Source organism: Vipera berus (assembly GCF_964194415.1).
Source record: "Vipera berus genome assembly, chromosome: 6".
Classification (NCBI taxonomy): Eukaryota; Metazoa; Chordata; class Lepidosauria; order Squamata; family Viperidae; genus Vipera; species Vipera berus.
In genome coordinates, this window is record NC_138208.1 from 79299260 (window position 1) to 79317072 (window position 17813).

Sequence of the window (17813 nt, forward strand, 5' to 3'; positions counted from 1 at the left end):
AATTAAATGAAATGTAGAATCTTCTGCAGCTGAACCCTATGTTTGTCCACATCAGGGGTCTTCAAACTTGGCCCTTTTATGACTTGTGGACTTCAACTCCCAGAATTCCTCAGCCAGGCACACTGGCTGAGGAATTCTGGGAGTTGAAGTCCACAAGTCATAAAAGGGCCAAGTTTGAAGACCCCTGTCTTAGGTTAAGAAATGGTTGGGAAGCCATCACTGACGTCCCCCCCCCAAAAAAGCCTCATTCAGTCTTTGAGAGGGTATTTTGACTTCTGATGTAGTGACAAATGCTGAACCGATCATATGGATCCAACATTAACTGGAAACAGTAGAGAACTCATACTGTCATTGGTGACCGGGCACATACAGGCAGTCCTTGACTTAGGACAACAGTTGAGCCCAAAATTTCTGCTGCTAATCAAGATAGTTGTTAAGTGAAATTTGGCCCCATTTTATAACCTTTCTTGCCACCATTGTTCATTAAATCATGACAGTTGCTAAGTTAGTAACATGGTTGTTAAGTCAAGCTGGCTTCCCCACTGACTTTGTTAGAAGGTCACATAAGGGGATCACATGAGCCAGGGACAATGCAACCATCATAAATATGAGTCAGTTGCCAAGTGTCTGAATGTTGACCACACGTGACCATGGGGATGCTGCAACAGTCATAAATGTGAAAAACAGTCATAAGTCACTTTTGCCAGTGCCCTTGTAACTTCAAACAGCCACTAAATGAACTGTTGTAAGTCAAGGACTACTTGTACAAAGACTTGACTGAGCAACCTACTACTTACAAGTCTGCATGTAATTCTCAGAACCCCAGGAGTTTGCCATCAAATTTTAGTTTCAATCATATGGTTGCAGATGTTTTCTACTTTTTGATATACCCTCCCTACCCCCCCCATGGATGACCCTGTTCAGGGCTGATTGCCTACCTTGTTAAAAGATAAATTAGTTACAAGTGATTGGCACATCATGCTTTCTCTTTGATGAATTGTCAGAATTCCTGTACAAATGCAAAGATAGATCAAAGATGAGAAAACAAGTGATCTTCAGTTAGCAGGATAAAACCTAGAGGGAAGTGAGCTTTCATATTTGAATTTGCTTTGTTTTGACTTGAGTTGCTTTGTTTTGTTTTGTTTTTCAATGAACTTTCACAACTGTGATGTAGGTCAAAATGTTTAACAGCCAAGATTTGTAGTCATTTGAGAAGCAAACCGGAAGAGTCCTTAATGGTGAGATTATTCAGCACTCCAGGATTAATCGTTTGCTCTTTATGGGGCAAAAACATTTTCAGCAAGAAAGTTTGTGCAAACACATACAACGTACTCATCCTACAGTTAAGAGTTCATTGAAAAAGGAAGTGAAGTATGTGTTGAAAAGAGAAGAAAAGAGAATGCTGCAACACACTGCCTTCCTGCTTTGTAGTTCCATTTTATTGCCAAGAAATTTAGGGAAGACCGAAAACCTATCCATAGGTCTGCAGAGGTCGGGATCTTGGCTCACCTGTGACCTTTCACTTCTTTGTGTTGGATCCCAATGACCTACAAGGCACAGTTAAAGCAACTCTTATCTCGTTCCTAGACCCAGCTCCTCCAAGATCACTCTTTGCGGTGAATAAAACTCAGACCTCTGTGACTCTCTTATGGGTAGAAGAAGGAGTAGCTGATTTCTTTGAGGTTTTTTGCCAGCAGATTGGCTCAGATCATGAGACAAAGATTCAGGTATGTGTTTTTATCCTTTATCAATTTTGGATCGTTCCTGAGATATTTAACCTGCCTGGCTCCGATTTGAATTCTAGCCTCTTTTTGCAAGAATCGGTGCAAGATAAACTTTTAAGTGAAAAGACACAGCTTGAGCCAGTGGTGTTGCTAGCCTTGTTGATATACAGGTTTAATTTAAAAGAAACATGCTACTCCTGAGCCGTTTCTAGTTGTTACTCAGCATATATGGAGACAGCAGCTAACTCTAGGATAATGACACAAGCCCTATCCTTTCCTACATGGGTCTTGTTGCATGAATGCTGTAAAGGCATGGAGCTTCTGCTGGATGCCACCACATATAGGACAGAAATGGAGCTATACCAGCTAGCCACCATCCCAGTCTTCAAAACATTGAGGCTTCCATTCAACCAAGAACTAGATAGTTAGATTCTAGTGGGCTCCTTTCCCACATTCAGTTGAATCCTGGAGAGCAATTGGCTGAGTGTCAGAACCTTAACAAGAGTCATGACTATTGAGTACAGCCTCTTTCTCTTCAGTTTGTGAAAGAGCTTTCCTGAGAGTAAATTATTCAGATATCTTCCCCATTGCAGTATACAAGACCATCGCAAATGTTGAATTTCAAGACTTCAGAAGGGTTGAAAGAACCCTATTTGAAGTTGTTGTCTTCCTTTAGCTGCTGTCTAAAATGCTTTAAGTTCCCAGTTCTATTTGTTATTTCATAATTGCCCTTGTTAGTACTTTTTTGGTTAACATTTTCACTATCTTAGTATTTCTTGCAACATTCTTAACATTCGAGTGTTCTGAGCACAACACTCTTTTGTTCTGAGCATAACAAACATTGCTTTTGTTCCTCTGAAGTTGTATTTGGGGTAGCTTTTTAAAAAAATTGACCCCCCCATTCTATTTCAGAGATTTTAATTAATGTCAAAGTAAATCTCCAGCTTGGAAATCTAAAAATATCTATGTTTGATTGGAATCAAAGTCCATGGATACCAATATCTTATTATCCACAGTGGATGGCCAGAATAAATTTATACCTAGGATAGAACCCTTGAAATCAGAGGGCTTTCAAGTCTTCACTAACTCAAAAAGTTTCCCCTAGATCAGTGGTCCCCAAGCTTTCCAACTTGGCGCCCAGCATGGTGGGGGGGAGAAGAGGGGATGGTTCTGTGCAAGTGGTAGGTGTGTGTGCGTGTTCAGTTCCATTTGTGCAAGCAGCAAACATACGTGCCCGCCACTTGCACAAATGGAGCTTTGCATGTGAGTGTGAGTGCCCACCCCTCATGAAGCCTGGTGGGTCATGGCCCGGGGGTTGGAGACCCCTGCTCTAAATATTACGAACTCTGAGCCAATCCATTATTCCCATCAGCTATCTTAGGTACTATGTAATGATGTCTGCGTCTGAAAATTAAGCCCACTCACCCAAGGGGGTGAATTGATCTAACTCACTTCAACTGAAAGCAATGGGTTGTCTTAAGAGAGAGAACATATCCACAAGTTTACTACCTTTCAGATAAGGTTGGGGTCTCTGGTTGAGCAACTGGAGAACTGTTGTCTGTTAGCCTACACAAATGAGCTAACAGATCTTTCTTTTTTGTACTATGTCACTCATCATTACCTGAAATCTTATATAGCAGGTTGGACTGCATCTTCGCTAATCCTGCACTGGTAGTACTTATAGGTATGAAAGACATATTGGGAAGAAGAGATTACCCAAACAGGGATGCCAGAGATTTAAATAACCAATGGCTACCTTCAACTAAGGATAAAATATACGGCTATAATACTTTCTAGAACTTGCTTTTAAAAAGGAAGATATAATTATAGAAAAGGTGTTGTCTGAGTAAACAAAGCATGCTAAAGGACACGAGGAAAAATAATGACAGTTCACTCCTTGGACTCATTATTGAACCACCTGAACTCTCATGTCTTTGACGCACATTGCATCCTGAAAGCCATGCGGACCAATACATGAGACTGTTGCATAAACCAGGATGTGGTTTATTGATGACACAGGCCACAATAGAAATACGGTGAAACTGCCCTTGAATTGCTTTATTGTGGACCTATGTTGCAGACAGTTTCATCCATACCTCTTGCAATATCCTCATATTTAGAAAATAAACAGTGGGCTGGGTGAGCACTCCATGATGTACCCACTTAACCTCTTAATTGTAGCAAAAAAATACAAGAATGAGCTCAAAACTCAGTTCATGCGCGAGGCTTAAATCCCCTCTGATTTCAAATCCGGCGTAAGATCAGAGGTAGGCAAAAACAGAATACTAACCATATACTTTTTTCCTTCCCAACATGAAACAGGAACCAGTTACTGTTTCTTCTCATGTCGTGACAGTCTTCAGCCTTCTGCCTGCCACTTCCTACAACTGCAGTGTTACAAGTTTCAGTCATAACAGCCCCAGTGTCCCCACCTTTATTTCAGTTTCCACTATGGGTGAGCCAAGTTCTTCAAATTCTCTAGTTAAGCATTTCTCCAAAGTCAGATTGAATGCTTTCCCTTCCCATTTCTAGTTTGAACGGAGTGGTTAGAGTGAATACCACTGATGTTATTTTACATATATCAGAAATGGGGATTATGTAACCGTCCTTTATTTACAGGCAATCCTCATTATCTGTCAGTTCTGTATTTGCAAATTTGCTCATTCATTAACATCTATTTGTCAGTCCAAAATCAATACTTGTGTTGCTGTCATGCTTACTGGTGGATGTGTGGAACAGCAAAACACTGGGATTGCCCTATGGGCATGTCCCCAGCTGAGGTTTCAGCATTATTAATTCAGTATTCATGGCATTTTTAGAGAACTACCAAAAACCAATGAGAATTGCCTGTATCTTTTTACTCTGTGTTGGGGTTCATATATAATGTGGGTTGTTTGTCTTTGACTTGTGCAATGTCAGCTGTCGTAGTTTGCAAATCAGGGTTTAAGGCTGAGTGAAATGGATGAACTCTGCCAATATGCTATCATGTTGATGTTGTCCTTAGACTTTTAATCTCCTTGGAAAGCAGATCTGCCTCACCCTTTGATTTGTATGCAAAGACTTGTTTTCTGGCTGACATTGGCCATACCAGAATGTCAGTTTTAGGCTGCAATTTTCTATCCACCTACCAGGGAAGGAAACCAAAGTAAGCATGTATGGGTTACTGCTTTAATTTCCATGATTTGTTCATTGAAGAAATCTCAAAAGTCAGAAAGATACTTTCTGAGAATATTAGAAAAAAAAATCCTCTAGAACAGGGGTGTCAAACTGTCGGCCCACAGGCCACATGCGTCATCCCAAAACTGTGCCCACCCCATTGCCGGCAATGGAGAAAAAGCTTCGATACGTTGCGCGACATCACATGACGTCACGAGTTTTTTCATGTCTGCTCTAGAAATAAAAAGCCACTGTCAGAAGGCAATGCTTTACCTCTTTTTATTTTATCATGTCACTTTATGGGAATGCCAGTATCAATTGCTTTCATTAACCCGGATCCCGTGTTCCTATTTGCAGTTGTGGAGATGAACCCTAATGTGGTGGTGATTTCTATACTTGCCATTCTGAGCATTCTTCTGATAGGGCTCTTGCTTGTAACATTGGTGGTTCTTCGGAGAAAACATCTACAAATGGCCAGGTAGGACAACATACCTTCTAATACAGTACCAAGGTCTTCTCAAAAGGTAACAGTTCGAATATATGCATTGTAAGAGGGGAGCAGTATGAATTGTTCCACATTTAGAATTCTTTATTAGAATTCTCTATTGGCCAAGCGTGGTTGGGCACACAAGGAATTTGTCTTTGGTGCGTAGGCTCTCACTGTACATACAGGTAATAGTGATAATCATGATCCTAAACCACATGAAAATATATTCATAATTTGTAAAATACAAGACTTCATCGTTAATCATAAAATGCAATGCTTAGTGATAGTCATAGGATACTAGCTAAGCAAACAACTTAAAACAATATAAATTGTAAGATACAAGCAACACAGTTATAGTCATAAGAAGGTAAGGATAGGTGATAGGAAAGATGAGAAGAAGAATCGTAATACAGTTTTACTAAGTAGTTGGACAGTGTGGTAGGAATTAGCTGTTAAAAAGAGTGATGGCATGGGGGGGGAAATCCTGTCCTTGTGTGTCTAGTCATTCTGTTGTGCAATGCCCTATAGCATCGTCTTGAGGGAAGAAGTTGAAACAGTTTATGTCCAGGATGTGAGGGTTTTATAGGGCATTGCACAACAGCCCTCCTTCTTGCTCATGCAATGTACAGGTCCTGAAAGCTGGTAGCAATTGTTGTTGTTTTTTTGCAGTTCTAACTATTCGTTGAAGTCTGTGTCTGCCTTGTTTGGCTGCAGTTCCAAACCAGACAGTTATAGAGGTGCAAATGACAGACTCAATAATTCCTTTGTAGAACTGTATCCAGGATTTAACATAAAAGACATACCTGGATTTTTGATGGCTTTAATGTTTCCAGTAGATTCACCGCAGAAGTATGTGATGAAAATCAACTCATTTATATATAGAATATAGAATAACAGGGTTGACAGGGACCTTGGAAATCTTCTGGTAGTCCAATCCCCTGTTCAAGCAGGAGACCCTATACCAGGGGTAGGCAACCTCGGCTCTTTTATGACTCATGGACTTCAACTCCCAGAATTCCTGAGTCAGCATAGCTGACTCAGGAACTCTGGGAGTTGAAGTCCATGAGTCATAAAAGAGCCGAGGTTACCTATCCCTGCCCTATACCATTCTGGACAAATCCAGTCCAGACTCTTCTTGAAAATCTCTACTGATGAAACACCCACAACTTTCAAAGTCAAGCCGTTCCACTGATTAATTGTTCTCACTGTCAGGGAATTCCTCCTTAATTCTAGATTGCTTCTCTCTTTAACAATCTTCCATCTCAGACATGTCAAACACAAGGCCCGGGGGCCAGATCCGGCCCGCGAAGTGGTTTCATGCGGCCCACAAAGCCATCCTGGAAACAGTGAGGGAACGGCCCCCGCTGCCTTGGCCCTGGCCCAGAGACCCTCCTTCTGCCAGAGACCCTCAGATCTGTCCCACTCCTGCCCAGGCCGCCATAGGCACCCTTGATGCGAACGATGTAGAGCTGGCCATGCCCACCCAGTAGGCCATACGCACTTTAGCCACGCCCACCCAGTAGGCCACGCCCACCCTGGCCATACCCACCCGGCCCCCTGAGGGCAACCGCAATGCTGATGCGGCCCTCAGTGAAATTGAGTTTGACACCCCTGTTCCATCTGCTACTTCTTGTCCTGCCCTCAGGTGCTTTGGAGAATAGATTGACTCCCTCTTCTTCTCTGTGTGACAGCCCCTCACATCTTGGAAGACTGCTATCATGTTCCCTCTTAGTCTTTCTCTTCATTAGATAAACCTAGTTTCTTTTTTTTTGACAAACCTAGTTTCTATAACCATTCATCATATAGTTTAGCCTCCAGACCCCTTATTATCCTTATTATTATCATTATACTATACTCCTTATTGCTCTTGTCTGCACTCTTTTTACTGTATATGTGTAGATGAATTGCCCAAATAAGCAAGAGAGGACTTTAAATAGAAGCAGAATTGCTGTGCACCATTAGACTGCAGGCCTTGCATTAAAACAAAAATTGGACTAGCCTTCTCCAGTTTGGTCTCCTTCAGACTTGGTACTTTAACTTTCAGAGTTCTCATTCAGCATTAATAAAAATGGCAGAAGTTGAAGTCCAACACATTTGGAGGACATCAGATTGAGGCAGATCTCCTCCAGCATGATGGTTCTCTTGTTGCCTCTCTAGCAGATCTTCTTGCTTTAAGGTCCTTACCCCTTCCATTCCCATTCTTTATCTGAAGATTAACACCACCCTCTCACCAATATAAATCAAAGCTCTCTGATTCCACAGACATCTAGCCACATCAGAAAGTAGTCTTTAAATTAATGGATTGTTGGATTAGTCCTGAGTGAAAATCTGTCTAGTTTAGTTCAAAGTCCAGCATTATGTTCAGTGGAGCTTACTTTTAGCAATCATATTTAACACTATAATTGTAAATGATTTGCATGCTGCTCCAGTAAATTCCCAGGCTTCAACTGACCAGTAAATTCTTACAAAGAGCTATTCTCCAATCAGCCAGATACCATATTATATACACACAGAGGCACTGTATATAGCAGGGATCCCCAACCCCTGGGCTGCAAATTGGTACTAGTTCATGGCCTGTTAGGAACCAGGGCATGCAAGTGAGCAAACCTTCATCTGTCTATGTGCAGGAGCTAGGCAGCGTGTGAAACCACATCCCCCATTGCCAGTCTGTGAAAAAATATATAGAAACTGTATCTCTCTTGCAGGCGGTACTGCAGCAAATTGGTTTTACACTTTGAGCTTGATGATTTTACAGTTCCCACCTAGCCCTTCTGTTACAACATCAAGTTCAGCACTAGTTTCACATCTGTGCGTCTCTTTGGTTGCTAAGGTTCCTAAGCTCCATGCCAATCTTTTATCACTATCCTCACAGTTTTCAGTAAAACCCATTGAACAGCTCATTTGTACAATAGTGTTGCTTCTGGGAAACTTTCTGGCTTACAGCAAAACTGTTTTCTAAATCAAGGTGTTGATCATCAGCAGAGGCGAGGCAGCTGTCAGCTGTCATTTATTTCAAGACTCTAATCCCATGCTAATTTGCATTCCAAGTAATTTGCAACTATAACTGGTCTTGGAGACCAACAACATCTAAAGAACTGCAGGTTTAACCATCCTCAGTCTTCCCTTTGTAACAAATAGGAAAATTGTCTAGTATATCTTGTTTAAATTTAAATTGATAGACTTGCCGAGAATGTGATTTTTTTTTAAAAAAAATCCATCAATAATAATTCTGAATCTTCCAAACTAGGGAGTGTGGAGCAGGAACATTTGTGAATTTTGCTTCCTTGGAAAGAGATGGGAAACTTCCGTACAACTGGTAGGTATTTGTCAGACGATTTACAATATAGGTTTTTTTTTCTTGCAATGTATAATTGTTACATTGACTTCTTTAAGGTGGATATTAATATTGAAAGTCTAGCCATTCGATACCAGTGACTTTTTTTTAAAAAAAATTGCTTTTAACATAGTAGAGTATTATTTCTCCTGACATGATGAGGTAAGAACATTTCAAGTTACAGAATTAATCTTGACTTGAGAAACATTCTGTTCAACTCTAATTTCCCATAAAAGTTTTGGCAGTCCAACAGAACGCAGGGACCAGGTTATCTCAAATCATTATCATCTAATCCAAAATTGCTGTCAAAGGAGCAGCATGGTTTCCTAATTAAAATGGCATTGTGATGTTTTAAACAGTTAGGCTTTAAGAACATAAGCATCAGACCTCAAAGAAGTGAGAATCTCTTTTATCTACAGGAGTATGTGTAAAACTAATCCCCTTATTTATGGGTGCTTCTAAAAATGGGTACCACGAAACTGAAAAATGGCTCTTAAGGGTCCAAAAAAGACTGCAGGAAGAGTGATAGAAAAATGCCTTTTCCTCGTCCTGTTGTTCCTAGTGCAATGTAAAAAGTAGAATATCAAAGTTGAGTATTGTAGTAATAGTACATTAAAATGTATCAGTAGGCTTTCATTTTTAATGTGTTTTCTTCCTGCACTTTTTTCTTTGTCTTTGTGTGGTTTTCATCCTTTTTCCCAGAAGGAGAGAGAGAGAGAGAGAGAGAGAGAGAGAGAGAGAGAGAGAGAGAGAGAGAGAGAGAGAGAGAGAGAGAGAGAGAGAGAGAGAGAGAGAGAGAGAGAGAGAGAGAGAGAGAGAGAGAGAGATCCCAAAGTGACAGAGCCCCTTATTTGACTCCTCCAATTAAATTATTTAATATCTTTTAGTTTCAATTAACAATGAGAAATTTCAAAGCCAGTATGATGACCCTCTGATTGTCGTGACTTACAACCTTATTTTGCAGCATTCATTAAGTGAATGTGGCAGTTAAGGGCTCAATGCAATTCCTGAAAACCTTGGCTACAGCCCTTATAGCTCTTCCAGAGGTTGCATCCAATTACAATGTTTAAGATGACAGAGGATATTTCTAAACACCTGGGAAGTTATCAGTTATCATCTTTAACTGTAGTCTATTAAGTGAGTTTTAAATTAAATCAGCTTGGGGTTGGAAAAGATCTTGGAGGTCTTCTAGTCCAATTGTCTGATCATATTTCTGGGGTAGGGGAGAATGGCGGAAGTGCAGCTCCTGGCATGCTCTACAACGTTCCAAAAATGACATTTGGGGCAGACAGAATAACAGAATTGGAAGGGACCTTGGAGGTCATCTCGTCCAACCCCCTGCTCAGGCAGGAAACCCTATACCATTTCAGGCAAATGGTTGACCAATCTTTTCTTAAAAACCTCCAGTGTTGGAGCACCTACAACTTCTGGAGGCAAGCTGTTCCACTGGTTAATTGTTCTAACTGTCAGGAAATTTCTCCTTAGTTCTACGTTGCTTCTCTCCTTGGTTAGTTTCCATCCGTTGTTTCTTGTCCTGCCTTCAGGTGCTTTGGAGAATAGGTTGACCCCAAAGCGCCTGAAGGCAGGACAAGAAGCAATGGATGGAAACTGATCAAGGAGAGAACCAAGCTAGAGTTAAGGAGAAATTTCCCTGTTTTCTTTTACAAGAGCACCAATTAGGAGAGGGAAGAGCCAGGTTCAAAACCGTCTTCAGCTATGGAAGCTCAGGGTCATTTTGGGCAAATCACTCTTTTTCAACCCAACTGAAACAGAGGTTTGTTGTTCTGGTGAAAAATTGGAGGAAGCAGTGGTGTGTTTCCTGGAGCTTAGATTCTCACAAAGCATAGCAAAGGCAGAGTTACCTTAACTAAGAAAAAAGGATATCAGTGACAATGTACAACAGATTTTATCTATCTTGCCTCTACTCATGCCAGCACTTTTAATTTTCCATCAAGAAGAAAATCTGAGACATGTTTTTCAGCCTCAAGAGGGCATCGTTGGTCTGTCAAACTTTCACGAAATTTTATTTTGCATCATTTTCTGGACAGGATCTTGACAAATACATATAAGTTGCTAATTAAATCCGAGGATTCTATCCTTCAAAGCACCCAGGTTTAAACAATTCTTTCATGCTTTCAGGACCAAGTTAGAGAAATGTATCTTTAATGGGCAGAAGGAATAACCTTGAGAACAGGAGGAAAAGATGCAACCAAGACAGTGATCAGATAAAAGATATCTGAGCCTGGGGCAGAAATGTAATTTAAGAAAGTATCTGAGACAAGCCCTTCTCTAATTCTCTTGAAGAAAAGGGGAGGTGGGGGAGGCACATTCAGACTTATAAGTTACCTTATAATAAAAATAGTACTAGCTTGTTACTGGCAGAGGAGGCATGCTGCAGGCCCTATCAGCCAGGGTATTCTGGCTGACGAGGTCCAGGAGAAGGGCCTTTTCTGTCGTGGCACCTGCTTCTTCTGGACAATCTTGTCATCCAGAGTGAGGTCAAGCTCAACCCTCCTGACCTTTCATAAGAGCCTAAAGACCTGGCTCAGCCAGCTAGCTTGGGGCTACAGTAGGGTAGCACCACAGTTTTTTGGGGGGTAGGATGCCCATTTTAATGTAAATATATTCCTATTTCTGTTTATTAATTTAATCTTTATACAGCCTCCCTCTGGTATAGGGATATCAGCATCTCCATAGCAATCTTCAACTCTACATCAGGAAAAGCAATATAATGTGGGCTTCCTGCTTCTCTATTAGGTTTCAATCCTCAAAGCCGTCATAAAAAGAACAGTTTCAAAAGCCAAGAGAAAGGAAGCCAAATTTATCTTCAGAGCCAGCACCTTTCATAGATTTGGCCACAGCCAAGAAGGTGTGTATTGTGGCCCACACTGACTTTTTTAATGTGAGGCTTGCTGATCTAAGAGGATGGTCACGCACATTTTAGAAAAGGGCGATGTTTCTCAACCTGGGATCACTTTAAGATGTGTGGATTTCAACTCCCAGGATCCCCCAGCAAGGAAATATTGCCTAAAACAGGGATGGACAACACTTTTTTTTGCAATATTCAAAGTGTCCTTCTAAAGAATCTTTTGATAAGATATTTGGGAAATAGCAACGGTTGCTGGAATTGGGTATGTCTAGCAGTGTTCCAATATCTCAGGGGCTGCCCCAAAGAAGAGGGAGTCAAGCTATTCTCCAAAGCACCAGAGGGCAGAACAAGAAGCAACAGATGGAAACTAACCAAGGAGAGAAGCAACGTAGAACTAAGGAGAAATTTCCTGACAGTTAGAACAATTAACCAGTGGAACAACCTGCCTCCAGAAGCGATGAATGCTCCAACACTGGAAGTTTTTAAGAATAGACTGGACAGCCATTTGCCTGAAATGGTAGGGTTTCCTGCCTGAGCAGGAGGTTGGACGAGATGACCTCCAAGGTCCCTTCCAACCTATTATTATTATTATTATTATTATTATTATTATTATTATTATTATTATTATTATTATTATTATTAATATACCAATAGATCTCATCATTTTCAGAAGTGAGATTAGTTCCCATCTTTCTGACTTTCTGCAAGAACCTTAAAGATCTGGCTCTGCCAGATGCCTGGGGCCCCCAGGAGGGGGGTATCACACTGGAGATGGTTAATTAATTAAGAATCCTACTTGCCCCACACACACACTCATCCGGCTCCCTCCTTCCCCATCTTGTAACTATTGTGTTAGGAATATTCATGTCTAATCATTTTAATGTTTTATGCTATAAGCACAGAGTAACTTCAAAACGAGATGGGCAGCAAATAAATTTAATAAAATAAACCCAGTTGCCTCAAAAACTATTGGAGGAGCTTTAGAAAATACTGAAAACTGTATAACAATTAACATGGGAACATCATTGGGGGGGGGAATGGAATTTAAGAAACAGAAAAAAAAAATCCTGATTGTTCACATAACCTATATTCCAGGGGTTCTCAAAACTTGGCCACTTTAAGACTTGTGGACTTCAACTCCCAGAATTCCCCAGCCAGGCACGCTGGCTCAGGAATTCTGGGAGTTGAAGTCCACAAGTCATAAAACGGTCACGTTTGAATACCCCCTGCACTAGATCAATCACTGCTTCATCATTCTTTTTCACTACTCTCTACAGCTGTTGTCAGCTGCTGATGGATAAGAATTAGAGTTGAGCTCTTTTGTAAAGACTCTCTTCCTGCTTCCTAAGGAGTGCAGGATCTCCCTTTTCTCTGCAGAATTAGTATTGGAAAACACAGTTCTCATGCAGCTGTTAATAGCTGGTTTCTACTGCTACTTTTTATTTGCTAAGAACCTGTCTTAGCAAATTAAGAATTTAAGAAACAGGAAAGAAAAATCCTGATTGTTCACATAACCTATATTCCAGGGGTTCTCAAAACTTGGCCACTTTAAGACTTGTGGACTTCAACTCCCAGAATTCCCCAGCCAGAATGGCTGGCTGGGGAATTCTGGGAGTTGAAGTCCACAAGTCTTAAAGTGGCCAAGTTTGAGGTCCCCTGCTCTATTCATTTTACATACAGTACAACCCAGTCTATTGTGGCCCCTAGAAAGTAAAGCAAGCCCATCCCATCAAAAATTTATTCACAACTGGCCTAAAGTTCCAAAGAGAAGTATTGAAAGATAAACCACACATGCTTTAAATCTCATCCCATGTTTTTTTTTCTGATTTTGTCTGTAATGGACACTTGCTCCCAGCCTCTCTGTAGAAATATGGCTTCAACAGAAAAAGGTTTTCACATAATGTCTGTAGGCAAACATCTTATTTCTTTAGCCTGGCTCTGCATTATGTCTTACTGAACAGCCAGGATTTCAAAAGAGGCCAGACCCGTCCTGTAGGCAGGTACATTTGTCAGAGAGAAAGGGAAAAGGAAAAGTTATTTTGATTGGAGGAAAAATTCCATCAGGCATGGATTGCATTTATACTCAGAGGTGACCATTTAATGGCTAGATTAAAGACCGGATAAATTTGGAAGTCATCCTCTGGGTTTTATGGGGTGCAGTCAGCTGGCACAAATGGCTAAATTGATTTGATATGGCATTGAAGCTGATCCTTCAGTAATGAACTTCCAAACTGAATATTGGCTACCAGTTTTCCTTCTAAATATTAATGTAGCTAATTAACTAATCAGACTTCACTTTCTCCTTGAGCCCCCAGGAGCAGAAAACTGTTCACAGAAATCATTAACCTCCTTTGGGTTGCTTTGAAAAAGCAGGTTTTAATCTGCATCTAAGTCAGAAGTTCAAAAGTAATCCCAATTAAAGACTCAGACTTGAAAAATCTAAAGTAAGTGAAGAACTAAAAACTCAACAGCCCCAGAGTTATAATATGCAGCACGCTTCATGCATATCATTAAAATGACATCCTAAGTCAAAGAGAGACATGTCATTAGTGGGAGGAGGGATACCAGCACCCCTGGACTTACCACTGGTCACTTAATGACCATTCAACATTGAAATGGATCGTCTGGGATACCTTATGATCCAGTTTTGAAGTTTTGGGTTTCCCCTCCACCCATCCCTGTGTTGCCACATGTCAGGCGCTATGCAACTGGCTCTACATTTACGATAGATAGATAGATAGATAGATAGATAGATAGATAGATAGATAGATAGATAGATAGATAGATAGACAGATCATAGATAGGAGAAAGAAATGATAGATGGATAGATAGAGGAGAGAGATGATGATAGAGATAGATAGATAGATAGATAGATAGATAGATAGATAGATAGATAGATAGATAGATAGATAGATAGATAGATAGATAGATAGATAGATGATAGACAGACAGACAGACAGATAGATAGATAGATAGATATGACAGATGATAGATGATAGATGATTGATAAGAGAGAGATGGTATACAGTAGATGGACAAATAGATAGATAGATAGATAGATAGATAGATAGATAGATAGATAGATAGATAGATAGATAGATAGATAGATAGATAGATAGATAGACAGATAGACAGACAGACAGACAGACAGACAGACAGACAGACGAGAGGTGCGGAGGGGTAGATACCCTAATCCTAGACCAGGGAACAGTTATAGGTTTCCATATTTCAGACACCTAGAATCTAAGGCATTGGCTATTACCATTCTTAATTCTTTCTCACCACCACCACCACCCCCCTCTCTCTCTCCTAAAAGATCTGTGTTTGCTAATATCACAGGTGTGAGAATTAAAGTAGTTACTAGATTTCAAGTAGTGCCCTTATCTGTCAAATAAAATAAAAAATATGGGGTGGGGGGGAATAACTATTTATTTATATTTCATCTCCCTCAGACCCGTGATCTTGACTGAGATTTCATGTGATACCCTCCAAATCTCATGAGATCTTATTCAAGAATACCCCACACGTACTGCTTGAAAGTCTGGACAATCTGTTCTATGAGTTCATGAAATGCCTTCTCCTCTCCACCCTCCTTCTCTTCCTTCTTTTAGCGCTCAGGTCATAATGCAGGAGTGTCTGGGACTTTCAAGGATATTCGCCTTTCACTTAGTTATTAGCTAAGCTTCTCTTTCTGCAAAAAATAGCAGAAATGATTGTTGTGGGTTGCATAGAAATGCTGTTTAATAAATAAATTAAATGCAGTCCTAAAAAATGGCTGCACCTTTTCTTTCTCTTTTTCATCATGCAGCCTTCATTGTAATTGCAGACTTCTTTGCCTGATGTAGAGTTTGGCACCAACCAAATTTAGGGGGCCTTTAAGTCCTCTGTCACTTCCTCTGAGGTCTCTGGTTGCCCAAGTCTAACAAATGACAAATTGCTGTATTGACTTCTGTTTGCCATATTAATAATCTTGCTTTTTTCTGACAAAAAAAAATCTGTGTATGTTATCTATTAATACTCACAGGCGTAGGAGTGTCTTTGCTTTCCTAACTCTGTTACCCTCCTGCCTTTGGACTGATTATCTCTTGGCATTTTATATTAACCCTTGGTAAGTCATGTTATCTTCTTCTACTTAACAGTCAGTAATCAAAGCCAGCATCCCCCAACTTGTTGCTCTCCAGATGTGCTCAACCACTGTTCCATCTTTCACTGGTAAGCACAGACAGATGTAAATCTGGAGGAACACCAAGGTGGGGAAGGCTGAACAAAGAAGTTTCCTTTCTTGGTAGGTTTGATTAATTAATCTGAATTTTCCAAAGTGCAAATGCATTTTATACCTTGGAATAAAAAGAAAAAAAGTGTTGCAAACCACATCTAGTTTCGGAATCTTGTCACTGCATGTTTATGTGCTTTGATTTAGTATGACTGTGATATAGGGCACATAATATTCATCACCTAAACATCTACCTTGGTTTAAGCAAATATATTCTTGGCCTTAGAACTGTTGTGATTTTTTTTTTATGATCTAGTTTGCTTTTAAGCCTGTCAACCAGGCAGTAAAATATAGCAATAAATAAAATAAGTAAAAATATGACTGCAAAGATCTTCCTGCTTTGGGGCTGAAAACCAGGAATTTCATCCTGCTTAAACGTAGGGCTGGTTCTGAAGAGACAATGGGGAGCAAGGAATAAGTTTTCATTGCCCAGATAAACTCACGAGTAAGTTAGATCCTTGCAGCATATGAAGCAAGAATGTTCACACATGCGCATTAAATTGTCGACATTGATGCATTTCTGTTATTAGAAAAAGTGTATGATTGATTGTGTGGTACCAAGTGCGCGCTGACTGCTAGCAACCACATAGATAGATTTTTCTACAGGATACATTAGAAATATGCAGCCACAGAACTGGAAATGAGACATATCCATGGAATGTTTTTGTCTTTTTTCTTGCAGGAGTAAAAATGGATTGAAGAAGAAAAAACTGACCAAGTATGCCCATTTTATAAATATCAATTATTTAATTAATGTCTCAGTATTTTTCCCCCATGCATTTGGTTATAAAAATAGTTTGGCATTAGGGTGGAAATGTCCAAGAAAAGAAAAGTAAAAAAGTTTTCCAGGGCTGAAAATCATAAGCATAAAACTCAAAAACTTGACGAATAAAAGAAAGAAGAGGACGCTTTTTTGAACTTCCTAACAAAATCAGAAGATGAGCCACACCACAGAGGGCACCAGATTATGACTTTGCAATTCCCCAAAATTCTATAATCAGCCCTGCAAGAATTCAGTTTTCCATTTTGGAACCTGCATTGTTTGTCCTTGCTGAAGGGCTATCCAAAACCTGGATTTGTCGCTGAAAATGACATTCTGTCATGAGAAACTGTAGGTTTCCATTTACTTTTCACAGCAGATCCTTCATGATAACAATGTTCTTGACAAATGGAAAATTAAGCACTGGGGGAAAATCAATTATCTCTTGTTAACAATTCCCCAAGGGGCTTGCCTTTGGTTGGTTCTCATAAAGTGTGAAAGAAATGAAGGGGTGGGGGGAAGGGAAAAAACCAGGAACATTCCTGTTATCAAACTGTTCCATCACTCAACACGGTTGCTAATTATCCACTGGATCATTAATGAGAGCAGGTAAACAGCGGTAATTAATTGTTGATAAGAGACAGGTTCCCTGGGATTTTGTTGCTTTAAGGAAAAGAAACTCGTACGTGTGTACTCGAATCTTCACAAATTGGAGCACAGAAATTAGACAAGAAGAGTGGTTGACTTTTCTTCATTACATCCTCGATTTACAACGGTTCGTTTAATTACTGTTTGAAGTTTATGATGCCTGCCCCAAAAGACAACCCAGTTTCAAAGTTATGATGGCTGTACACACACAGACACACACACAGACACACCCTACAGTCACACGATCATAGTGTAGGCCCTTGCCAACCAGCACACCTTTATGGCTGTTTGTGGCTTTCCGGTGGTCACGTGACTGCAGTTTTCAATGTTTGTGCCTGTTTCTGGCATTAACTTTAGGTTATGGCAAAAAAAATATTGCCTGTAAAATGGATTCGTTTAATGACCATAGTAATCACCTCACCTCAATTTTCTTAACGACCACCACAAAAAATAATCAAAAAATCGATCACATGATGCCTCCATTTACAACCGTAACAATTTACAACCATAATTCCTGACTCCATTACGGTGGTACCTGTATTCAGGAAATAAGAGGTTAGAA

General features: G+C 40.1%; 2 protein-coding genes across 3 annotated transcripts in view; one reads left to right on the forward strand and one right to left on the reverse strand.

Moving 5' to 3' along the window:
- Positions 1–17813, reverse strand: part of EPS8 (EGFR pathway substrate 8, signaling adaptor) — a 270753-nt gene that overhangs the window by 57644 nt on the left and 195296 nt on the right. The gene's annotated exons all lie outside the window — the stretch shown is intronic.
- PTPRO (protein tyrosine phosphatase receptor type O) overlaps positions 1484–17813 on the forward strand; it is a 38500-nt gene continuing 22170 nt past the window's right edge. Inside the window, exons 1-5 of one of the 2 annotated variants that reach the window (XM_081331816.1) lie at positions 1484–1727; positions 4047–4179; positions 5238–5358; positions 8615–8683; positions 16526–16561. In XM_081331816.1, coding sequence (XP_081187942.1) covers positions 4176–4179; positions 5238–5358; positions 8615–8683; positions 16526–16561 — 230 coding nt within the window. In that variant the 5' untranslated portion in view covers positions 1484–1727; positions 4047–4175. Of the gene's footprint in view, positions 1728–4046; positions 4180–5237; positions 5359–8614; positions 8684–16525; positions 16562–17813 lie in introns of those variants that run through there. The other variant, XM_081331815.1, reaches the window with a different exon arrangement.